A 12458-nucleotide genomic window follows, 5' to 3' on the forward strand; every position below is an offset into this window, starting at 1 on the left:
TTGGTCTCTTTCTGACACACGGGAGCATTTCATAGGGCAGACAAGCACTTCCGGTTTGTTCAGCGTGGACCGTCTGCTCGAAGACAAGTCAGTGTTTGCAGAATGAAGTGGTTTGTTATTGTAACGATATTTGTGTGTAATATCGCACAAGACCTGTGTGATGATAGCACGCAGGATGTTTTCTTTGTGAAACCTGGAGGACAGACCACAGTCTATGAAAAAGAATGGGTAAGATGTATATTCAGTAGGCAAGTGCTCTCTCTCTTCTTCTTCTTGGTGAGTGGATAAATTGTTAAGTTTGTATTACATTTCCACTAATGAGGGCCGTTTTGACAGGGAGGCAGGCATAGCATTCAGATCACTTTGAAGATCGCTGAGACAATGTCCGAAGAGCTTAATTGTGGCAAGTTTTTGCACCTGAGGTGTCCAGAAGGAATCCCATGACAGGTCTGTCACAACAAAAACAACACTGTGACATAGTGACAAAGTCCAGAGGAGCTGTTTTCCCGAGCTTTGGAGATGATGTGATTACAAATAACCCTTTCCATTTCTGCAAAATGGAGGCAGTTTTAGCCTGTGGAATGTTTGCTTTGACACAGCGCTATGGATTAATTCCACATAACATTTTACAATTTATTCAGTTATCAGTATGACGAAAAAGCTCAAAGGTGGCTGAAATCTGGACATTGTTGAAAATGTTATGTACACTCAAGCAGAGTAAATACATGACTTACTCACTGACTGTTTACACAGCTGCATGACAGAGCAAACTTGAGACAATGAACTTGAATAATTTACCCGAGATGAGATTTCATTGTATGTGTACCTTCTTACACAGGCGGGTTCACCATGTCTTTGGACTCATATTCTTTTTCTCTTGTGTGTTTCAGAATGGCTTCAAATGCTCCTTTCAATATCAAGCACAAGGCGGCACTCATGAGGTAATTATAGTCATTTGACAGTAACCTAGCTGATACCTTACAGGTGTCTAAAATCTTCTAATGAAAAAAAGTATCCAACTTTGAACTAATTGAAAGAAAAGTTTTAAATGTTAAGTTGCCAACAAGAGCATATCTTGTTTAATACTAGATTGCTAACAAAAGCATATCTTGTATAATACTTGTCTAGTGTAAACTTGTTTAAGCTGGTAAGCTTTCAACATTATTGACTTGCTGAGATAGAAGGTTTTTGCTGCATATTAATTAGAGCATGATTTTTTTTCAAGTGCATTCATTGTGTGAATGATAAAAATTACTTGAACCTGACATATCTTGTTCAACTTCAAGTGTTCATGCATTATGATCACTAAAATTATGAACATCCTGTCATAGGGATTGACATTATGTCTTCCTGGCTTATGATGTCATGAGCAATGATATACTAGTTATACTTGTCACCCTAACCCTAAAGGCTGAGCTAGGGTATATCAAGCAACTAAAAAATCCTTCTGCTGTGAGATGAAGGTCACTTTGAGGATGAAAGTTGCTTATTTATGTCAATGCATGTTATTCTTTCAGGTGCCAGGAGACATGTTCAAAATAACTCTCACTTACTCTATTACGTTGTATGCATTCGAAGGGTGTTTTGTTTGCATTTGAGTAAAGAATTGTTGGGCAAACAAATTTTAAGCGGAACAGGCCTCAATCACTGTGCATTTACTTTTCTTTTTTTTCTTCTTTTTTGTTTAGCAATGGCAGGTGAGCATGGAGACAATTGATGATGGACAGAGCTTGATGTGCACAATTGCTCGGGGACAGACATCATACCTTTTCTTTGAGACCTTTACCATGACTTTGTCAGGACCTGGAGTGAAACTTCAACAGTTTGAAGCTATTGTAAGTGCTAGATGCAGTATGCGTGTTTGTGTGTGTGCTTGTGTGTGTGTGTGTGTGTCACAGTGTGTATCAGAGAGAGAGAGAGAGAGAGAATCACAACTTTTGTGATTTTCCTTTTGTAGCTTTTTGTAATGTATTGTCAGGGTTCCCACAGGTCATGGAAAACCTGGAAAGTCATGGAATTTGATTTTTAATTTTCCAGGCCTGGAAAGTCATGGAATTCCAATTCAAGTCATGGAAAGTCACGGAATTTAACAAAAATAAGAAAGAAAAAAAATCAACCTTTGAAATGACAGGACCAGAAAACATTACCGATAATCTGACTGCGTAGCAAATGCTTGCCTTGCTTGTCGAAGAGACACTGCATAGAAACTGACTGACTCAAATTCAGTGCAAAGCAAGCCAGTGTCAAAACTGGCAGTGACAAGACGTAAAAAGTTTGCGTGTTTGGAAATGGCGACCTGTGGATCTAGTCATGGAAAATGTTATTGAGGCTCATGGAAAGTCATGGAAAAGTCATGGAATTTTGTTTCTAAAAACCAGTGGGGACCCTGTATTGTGATCTGCTTGTTCTCACTGGATCCTTCAAACAGAAATACAAAACAACTAAAGCACTAAAACAAGTCAATTAAGATCTTCTCTTTTTGAAGTTATTATTAGTTTGTGACAAACTGTGGTTCATTTCTATGTTATGGTTGCTTTTACTGATACAATTTAATTTATTTTTCTGTTTCAGAAAACTGAAGGAAAACCACTGGCTGAAAATGAATATAAAGTGAACAAAAAAGCAAACACATGTGAGTAGTCTCTGATATCTCAACCTTAATTGTTAATGAAATATTTTGAGGCCCCCCCGCGGGTTAGGGGGAAGAATTTACCCGATGCTCCCCAGCATGTCGTAAGAGGCGACTAACGGATTCTGTTTCTCCTTTTACCCTTGTTAAGTGTTTCTTGTATACTTTCTTTATTTGGTGTTTAACGTCGTTTTCAACCACGAAGGTTATATCGCGACGAGGGAAAGGGGGGAGATGGGATAGGGGAAAGGGGGGAGATGGGATAGAGCCACTTGTTAAGTGTTTCTTGTTCACAAAAGCACCAATCAAAAAATTGCTCCAGGGGCTTGCAACGTAGTACAATATATGACCCTACTGGGAGAATGCAAGTTTCCAGTACAAAGGACTAAACATTTCCTACATACTGCTTGACTAAAATCCTTACAAACATTGACTACATTCTATACAAGAACCACTAAACAAGGGTAAAAGGAGAAACACAATCCGTTAGTCGCCTCTTACGACATGCGGGGTGCAGAGAAATAAGGATGTGGAAAAGAAGACTTTTGGTAAGTGAAATAAAGGTGATGGATCCAGTCAGATAGAAATAAGACAACAAGAAAAGAATTGGAAATCTGCAGGGAATAGTAGGGAGAGTTTTCTTGGAAGGAAATATAGGTGAAAGGACTGGTAAGGCAGAAATAAGACAAAAGAAGAGAAGTAAAGGGGTGGGGTAGCTCTGTGGAAACACTCCCGCCGCGTGAAGGCGACCCCATGGGAGCGTTTCTTGTATAGAATATAGTCAATTTTTGTAAAGATTTTAGTCAAGCAGTATGTTAAAGTCCTTTGTACTGGAAACTTCCATTCTCCCAGTAAGGTAATACATTGTACTACGTTGCAAGCCCCTGGAGCAAATGTTTGATTAGTGCTTTTGTGAACAAGAAACAATTGACAAGTGGCTCTATCCCATCTCTCCCCTTTCCCAGTCGCGATATAACCTTCGTGGTTGAAAACGACGTTAAACACCAAATAAAGAAAGAAAGAATTATTTTGAGACTGATCCCATCCTTTCTTGCCAAGAGTTAAAAACAATATGCTGAAACTAGCATTTTTGTAAGGATTCAATTTCTGTTATTACAAAAATTGTTGCGCAAATATTGCATATTTTAGGTGCCATACTCATTTTATCCAATTTGTTAACCTTCACCGCATCTCACTTTGGACTACACAGTCTGGAGGATGTGGGTAGTGTATGACCAATACTTTTTAAAGAAGGATTCAACGTAAAAAATATGGGTCATACACGACCCACGCCATCTGAATAGGGATAAATGTTTTCCTAATGCTTTGTGGAGTATAAAAGTTGTACATGACCCACGCCATCCGAATAGGAATAGACACCATAAAATACCTTCTTAAATTCCATATGGGTCGTTCACGACCAACCACATCTGGACTGTGTAGTTCAAATTACGTCATTGTTTATTTGTTTGTTTACAAAGATAATCCTTGGGAAGGTTCTGTTGTGTTCAAGGATTACATGATGTTTCAATTAAAAAACTCCCAATAGTTTTAAAGATAGATACTTTTTTGAGGCTCTGGGTCGTCCACGACCCAGGAAGCACGTTGAAGGTTAAGCATGAAATAATTGTCCAATTGTTCTGCTTCAACCTATGTGAAGCACTCAAGTCAGTGTGACTCCTGTATGTGATAGATCTGTTTGTCTAGATATATGAGTTTACTGAAGCATTCTCTTGTGTGTGTTGCAGTGATGGCAGCTCCAGGACAGTTCAAGAACCAATTGGAAAAAATCACCTTACTTGGTTCTTTGGGCAAAACAGAGTTGTAACTGATCTTTGTTTAGTTTTGTTTGAATTACTGTTATTCTTCTTGCTGTTTTGGTTTGGAAATAGTTCAAATATTAATTCATACTAGACAATGTTTGAATGTCTATTGCATACATTTATTTTGTTGTATTGTGAAGTGATTTATTCTTAAACATCTGCAATGTAGTCATATGCCTGGGATATAAGGGCTTCAGGGGAACACTATCATCGCATTCTCCAGTGTATGTCAGCACAGCTGTCACAGTTTTCTACGCTTACTTTTATGCTGGACTTGTATGCAACTTCCAGATAATGAAATGCTTGATTGTGTGGATGTTTGGGTAAATGTTGGCAACAGGTATGAATGGTTCAGTGCGAGTGTGTCAAAATGAACTTGTTGGACACATGATTTCTTTACATGTTATGTGCTGAGATCTAATTACAACATCAAAGTTGAGTAAAGACAACAGAAAGTTATTGGGTCTTCCTCTTTGTTGCTTCCATGTTGTACATGTGTGTGTGTGTGTGTGTGTGTGTGTGTGTGTGTGTGTGTGTGTGTGTGTGTGTGTGTGTGTGTGTGTGTGTGTGTGTGTGTGTGTGTGTGTGTGTGTGTGTGTGTGTGTGTGTGTGTGTGTGTGTGTGTGTGTGTGTGTGCTGTTCACATTTTTTGGAGAGATAAAGCTAAAAGTTTACACCCAACCTTTAACAAGGTACAATTGTTCCATTAACACAGACATATTTTGAAAAAGAAATCACTAAAAAGCACACCTAACTTGACAAGAGTATTTGTTTGGTATGTTCACACCGATTCTGAATCCTATCCAAACCTAAGGACAACAACAGAACACCAACACACAGAAATAATCATGTTTATCGGTTGTAATTCAAATTAATGCTCTTCTTTCAAACAGACTACAAGCTGGTAACTTACTGTCTGCATCTTCAACATTTAGCAGAGGTCTTCTGGTACATAGGTTTTGGGAGAAAAAACAACAACAAAACACCAATACATGTACTTAGCAATTAATCTTGAGTTTCTAAAACCAAAGCATAGGTCATCAAGGAAAAAACCAGTTACAACATTATCTGCCCCAAACTTTCTGTGCCTGCACAGATTCTTCCTTTCATGAGTTCTTCCTCTGTGTTGCTTTCTGTTTTGGTCACTTTCAATTTTACAATTTTTTTTTTATAAAGAACAAAAATACTCCTGGGTGCTTACGGCTTGCACTATTTCACTACACACATGCCATCATTTTGCATTGATTGCGATTTTAGTGTGTATCACTTAGCTCTAACATAAATAAACTATTTGTAATACGACTACAGTACACCTGACAGAATACGGCTATAAGCAATCAGTTCGTAAGATTTACAGTGAATTGGGTAATATATAGATCCGACTTTTAGCAGCAGCAATCATGGAATTACAGCACAGCATGTGGCTGCATAGTACTAGTGCACAGCTTAATTTGCATTCATGAGCATCAACGTCCGCATCCTTCATCAACAAGCTCCAGACACTTTAACCACTGCAAGGTCAAGGCAACACAATATGTGCTTACAGCATCTGCACAGTAACCAGTGCACATTATTATCAACATCCACCAAATTCATCAACATATCCAGGCACTTTCAACACTGCAAGGTTAAAGTCAACACAACATGTTCTTACACCATCTGCACACTACCAGTGCACACTTTACTATGAGCGTCAACATCCACATCGTTCATCAACAAACCCAGACACTTTGAACACTGCAAGGCCAACGCAACACAGCCAGGCGATCCAGGACCTTCGTTCAGTGACACCTCTGTCCCATCACCCAGAGACAATCCACTCACGTCCATGGACGGCGGCACTGAAGCGTCAGACAGACTGACATCCATGTTGACGTGCTCTCCACCGTCAGCACACATACTGTTAGCAAAGGAGACCAGGTCTGACATGGAGTTGGAACGAGTCATAGTACTGATTCCAGAGAACGTGAACAAGTCGGACTGAGAGTTGGACCGATTCATCCCCGAGAAGGTGAAGAGATCAGGAATGGAACTGGAGCGTGTGAGGTTCGTTCCACTGCCGCTTGACATGAACGGACCCTGCGCCAGGTCATGGAAGTGAAAGCTAAGCTTCATAGGATCAATTCGCTGCCTCTCCATGTCCGTCATCACCAAGGGCGGAAGGTCTTGAGAGTCAACGTTCATTGCGCTGGGCAGTAAAGGCTCCATGGTGGGTTTGTCTGCCTCGGTGCGGAGATAATTTTTGACGTTGATTTTCGGCTGCCTATCGACCACCTCAATGTTGTCCAAGTGGTGCACTTGCTGCACGTGCTTCTTGACATTGGCCACAGTGCCAGAGGTGTGTTTGCACAGCGGGCAGGTGAAGCCGCCCAGGTGAGTCTGCAGATGCTTGGTAAGGCTGCTGGCGTAGGCTGTTCTGAAGGGACACTTGTCACACATGTAGTAGCTCTTCTGCTGCTGGTGCATGTGTTGCATGTGAAACATGACACCATACCTGGAACAGAATGCTGACTTTTCAGATGTCTGAATACTATTATAATAGAAAAGAAGAAAGACAGAAAGGGAAGAAAGAATAGGAAACTAGAGAGAGAAAAAATAGGAACACATTTCACTTATACAAACGATTTTACTGACACAGATTTTGTGTGTGTACATGTGTAAAACCAAAAGACACTAAGCTAAAATATCTTTTTACTTGTCATTTGGAATTCAGTCATGACATGCTGTTCTGAAAAGCCATCAGGCTTTATGGAACAGTCCTGTAAAAACCTGTGTGACGAAAATCAGCTACCACACACAAACAAACACACACTACTAAAACACTCAGATTTGAACTCACTTTGTATTTGCTCTGAAGTCACAGCTGGAGCACTGAAATGGCCTTTCTTGTGTGTGTGACTTCATGTGTCTTGCAAGCGTTGACTTATTCACGGTTTCATAGTTACACATGCTGCACTTGTAGTTCTTCTCTCCAAAGTGACGTTTCTGGTGCACACGCAGGGCTCTCTGGTATGGAGTCTTGTATCCACAGCCTTCCACATTACAACACAGCAGCTCCCCTGGAATGAGGAAATATGCAAGGTAATGTTTGAGGCTAATGTTACACCTATCGTACCAAATATATATGACGGTGCACAAGAAAATCCAGAATAATGGACTTAATTTTTGACAAAATAAGATTGTAATGTACATGTACAGTGGAACCCACTTTTCAGACCCCAAATTTCAGACTCCCTCCTTTTTACATTTAGTCAAGTTTTGATAAAACAGTTCTTTCATCTGCCTGACTCATTCATGGTCCTTCCAAACTAACCATGAGAACTTCTTCTGCGTTTATGGACTGAAACTCCCACGTACACTCGTGTTTATTGTACGAGTGGGTTTTTACGTGTATGACCGTGTTTACCCTGCCATTTAGGCAGCAATATTTCGCTTTCTGGGGATGCATGCTTGGTATTTTTGTGTTTCTATAACCCACCGAACTCTGACATGGATTAAAGAATCTTTTGCGTGCATATTTGGTCTTGTGCTTGCGTGTACACGAAAAAGGCACTAACAGGTCTGCACGTACGTTGACCTGGGAGATAGAAAAAATATCCACCCTAAACCCATCAGACGTCAGCGTTATTCAAACACACAACCTTCTGCTTGGGAAGCCAGCGTCTTATCCACTTGGCCACTCATGCGCTCGTCTTACCATGAGAACATGTCTTAAATACCTGTGTGTTTGAGTTTGTGTTCCTTGAGGTCGTCTGCATGACAGGCACAAAAATCACACTGATCACATTTCAGATGTTGAACACCTGAAAAATATAAATGTATACAATATATATCATTATATGATTTGTTTTACATAATTATTCCAGGAACAAACAAAAAACAGTCTCCTGAAGAAATATATAACAGGCACAGAAAACAGAGACACAAACAGCATCTTAACAATTGAAAGTCAAAGTGATTGTCTCTTGACGAAGTGCACAAAATATTTACAGAATACAGAGCTAAATACATAATCTGAACACTCATAGTCAAACACTCTAGTTTATTAGAATCAGGATTAACAATAAATGTAACGATTACTCTCAATACCCTCTCCATTTATTTTTTTCTGGTGTCAATGTGTGTGGGTAACATTTTTTCTCTCTTGTCTTCCTTTTTTTCTAGCCACCTGTATGCTTGGCAGTGACATGACGGTTGAGCGATACCAGGTCCATGAAGGTAGCAGGACAGAGATGACACAGAAGTCTGCTGCGACTGTGCCGCTGTTGATGGTCTAAAAGCTTGTGGCGCTGACGACTCTTGAAGTCACATTGGTCACACTCGTAGAACACCTTTCCATCACTGTGCATCTGCATATTTGGGGCAACATTATTAATACAACAATAACAAATAGATCATTTGAATATTAATACAATAACAAATTTCTTATTTAAAAGACATACCACATAATTTGTTACAAAGTTCATCATTCAAAAACTTTACTAAATAATACTAATAGCCAAATCTCTGAATAATCACTGAGCCCTGTCTAAATTGCTCTACTAGAATTTGTTTTAAAAGGTCAAGTTTATGAAACTTTTCACTATAAACAAAACGAAAAATTCAAAAGAACTTAATTCTACCTGTTTGCCCTTCAGCGGACATTCTTACTAAGTTACTTGTAGCAGTGAAAAAGGAACTAATGATTAAACCATGCAGTAATTAAGCAAATAATACATCTTTAAACAGTATTATGCTTGAATATATATAGCTATTCTGATGGACACGTGGGGGAATTCGGGGGCTGTGATTGGATGGTCTCTTCCGATCATCAAAGCATAATGCTACGGAAGTCGGACATTTTTGCCAATATCCAAAATCATATTGGCAATAACAAAGACGCATGGTTCCGGTTTACCCATCTGTACCACACGAGTGTTTCAATCGACAACATACACTGACAACTTGAAATTCTTCTCGGGAATGTTTTTCAGCTTTATGTCGATAGCATACCCTTTTCGGCTAACTTCTCGATGAAACAGGACTAAACCAATTATTTTCTGTCCCTTAACACCACAAAATGCCCAAAGTCGAAAGATGTAGTACAAACAGGGGAGTAAAACGGAACAGCCGTTTTTGTGTGCCGACTAACACAAACGTTCGCATTCGGCTTTTTGATCTTGTAACTCCACACTAAATACCCCACTTCCCCTCTGAAGTATTGATGTACAACCCATGGCACTAACATTCATGTAGTCGTTTATAACTGAGGTTGAAAAATTCGCTTCATGACGAGACAAATATAAATGCCATTCACCCAAACTGAAAACTTCTCTGTCGTCTGCTAGCGTTGTACGGATTAGCTGTTCTCTTCTCCTCCCCTTGTTGCATCCTAGTTCTTCAGTTGTTTCTAGTTTTCCGTTGATGTTGTGTTTTGGTCTTCTTCATAAGTAGACTTGTTCAAAATTAAAAAAACTCAAACTTCTTTTTGTTGTATACGAATGAACTAATAAAAAGCTGTCTAACAGCTGTGTTGTCAAATCGAGTTTTTTTTCCAAAGTCAGTGCGGCGCCTGCACAAAACTAATGCGCATAAGAAACGACGTCTGCTATCAAAACCTGAGATCAATGCATCGACACAAAAACTGTCATTTTGTAAGTTTGGAACAACAAATCAAGGCCAGAACAGCTATATAATCGCTATTGTATTTTCAGCATAGCAATAGGGTCCGATATTTAGACTCGAACAAATATAATGCGACTCGTCTTCAACTCGTCGGCATTATACTTGTCTCGTCTAAATATCGGACCCTATTGCTACGCTGAAAACACAATAGCTGTATATTGAGTGTAACTGTACTAATATGGAAGGAAAATTGTATTAAAGTATGTACATCCACATAAATTTGCCAGAAACATAGAAATAATGAAAAAACAAACCACTAATTTATTACCTGCAGGTGGTTATGCATGAACTTGACCGATTTTGCAATATGTCCACAAACATTACAGCTGTAGCAAGTCTTCTTTGAGTTTTCATCAGGAAGTATTTCATTAGCCTGGAGTAGAACTTCGTCCCTGAGTGCATTCAATTCTTCAAGTCGAATCTGGCTTTTTGTCTTTCCTTTAGATACAACTTTGTCGGATTTGAGAAAACTGCTGGTAGGTGTCATACCACTCTGTTCTGATTCAACAGACAAATCCTTTAAGTCAGACAGGTCTGAGTTTGTATCTAAAATCAAAGTATTGTTCAATTCAATAGTGTTCTGGATGTTTGAATCAACAGCGTCTGACAATGTACAATTTGCGCTTATTTCCCCAGTTCCATCTGTGACACTCTCGATTGCAACTGTTCTGAGTAACCCTGAGGGTTCTAATATGTATACAACTGGCCCTTGAATACAACTCTGCTCTTGTGTATGTGATGCTTCAGAGTGTGTGTCTACAGCATATTCTGGAATGTCGACAGAGAAAATTGCAGATGATTCATCAAGGTTACCTAACCCTGTTTCAATGAGCTCCACATTTTCTGCACCAACAACATGATTTTCAATCTCCTGTAATGGAGTCAAATTCACATCTGCTATATCAGGCAGTAGCTTCACATTCACAGACGCTTCAGTTGTTTCAGTGTGGTATACAACCTGAGCATCTCCAATGCCACCATCCTCACCAGTGACTGGATGCACATTCTCAAGATAAGTTGGTGACACTTCACTTTCTGTCATGCACGGTTTGAGTTTTGCTTGAGGCAAGAGACCGCTTGTGTCTTGCAATTCACCAACAGTTGCAACTGGACGGAACTGAAAGTCACCATGCTGTATAAGGCTCTGCCCAACAATATGGATCTGTTCATGTTGTGGGTTTGTTTCAGTGTTCTTTTCCAAGCAGACAGAGTCTTGCAGTATTGCACATGTTTCCAAAGGATCAGTTTCATCTTCAGGCTGGTTTTCAGTGATATAAAACGAAGACTCCTCAGCAGTGGAGAAGGGGGAGTGTTCTAAGCTGACTGACTGATCTTGCTGCTCATCAGGTTGACTTCCCAACTCTTCTTCCCCTTGTTGCAGTGTACTCAAATAAGCAAGCAAGTTGGTGGCAGGAGTACAAGTACTGCTTTTGTGGACTGTCTGAATATCAGATTCCGAACAGGAACGCTTTCTTCGTCTCTCTTCAATCACATCTGAGAAGTAACTGGTATCCAGTTCCCCAAGAGAGCTGCAAGACTCAGCACATTTTCTGGTGAGTATATTGTCTGTCACAAAAGACGTTTGAGTTGCGGTCACACCAAAACTTACGTTTTGACCAAAAGAATTTTGTGATGGATGGAACACGTGCAGCATTGCTTCACCCTGCGGGTAAAGAACAGTACTACCCTCAAGTGATCTGACAAGTGGTTTGGTTTGGGAGCAAGAATGTTGAGACACTGTCCTGAAATTTTGCTGTGGTTCCCAGAACTTCGCCGCTTCCGTTTCTGAGAAACGTCTGGATGGAAAAATATCTGCGTCTTTTTTTCTCGACGACGAGTGGCTTCCGACGTCATTTTCAGTTGCGTAGTTCGCTCGAGGAGAAGTCTTCCTCCTTTTCCTGACATTTTGCTTGGAAACCTGTGATTTATCGTCTGCTGCAGAGGGGGTAAGCAGTTCCAAAAAATGTTCTCTTTCGCACGCAAACAGGTTTGCTGGTGACTTAAATGCATCCCCGTTGCAGTTTTCCGCATGTTTTTCCACTTGGCAGTCAAGAACAAATAATCCTTTGCAACTTCTGCATAGAAACAGCTTGACAACATCCCCCAACATTTTCACCTCTGTGTCCAGGAGCTGACATGAGAGTCTTCTCCCTTGGAAAATCAAAAATAATAAACTACCTAGTAAACGCAAAATAATTGTTATCTCCTTTTTCTACATTTCTCAGTTATATGCTTTAATACCCACATTTGAATAACCATCCATTCTCAAGATTCAATGTACTGTCTCATGGTCAGACTATTGTTATTCTTCCTTCCAAACGTCCTGAATTTGCATCTAACCG

The 12458-nt window shown here is 39.9% G+C and overlaps 3 protein-coding genes across 3 annotated transcripts in view; 1 reads left to right on the forward strand and 2 right to left on the reverse strand.

Annotated features, from left to right (window-relative positions):
• Nucleotides 1-12458, reverse strand: part of LOC138950706 (uncharacterized) — a 134967-nt gene that overhangs the window by 29175 nt on the left and 93334 nt on the right. The gene's annotated exons all lie outside the window — the stretch shown is intronic.
• On the forward strand, nt 42-4911 carry LOC138976985 (myeloid-derived growth factor-like). The gene is made up of 5 exons (XM_070349879.1): nt 42-228; nt 891-941; nt 1689-1835; nt 2572-2632; nt 4378-4911. The coding sequence occupies exons 1-5, from the start codon at nt 103-105 to the stop codon at nt 4455-4457; spliced, it is 465 nt and encodes a 154-aa protein (XP_070205980.1). The 5' UTR covers nt 42-102; the 3' UTR covers nt 4458-4911.
• Nucleotides 5288-12254, reverse strand: LOC138977065 (uncharacterized). The gene is made up of 5 exons (XM_070349985.1): nt 10385-12254; nt 8621-8801; nt 8172-8255; nt 7292-7511; nt 5288-6946 (listed from the first exon to the last, which is right to left on the reverse strand). Exons 1-5 carry the CDS (start codon nt 12224-12226, stop codon nt 6103-6105), a joined length of 3171 nt encoding a protein of 1056 aa, XP_070206086.1. The 5' UTR covers nt 12227-12254; the 3' UTR covers nt 5288-6102.

Source organism: Littorina saxatilis, linkage group LG1 (genome assembly GCF_037325665.1).
Source record: "Littorina saxatilis isolate snail1 linkage group LG1, US_GU_Lsax_2.0, whole genome shotgun sequence".
Classification (NCBI taxonomy): Eukaryota; Metazoa; Mollusca; class Gastropoda; order Littorinimorpha; family Littorinidae; genus Littorina; species Littorina saxatilis.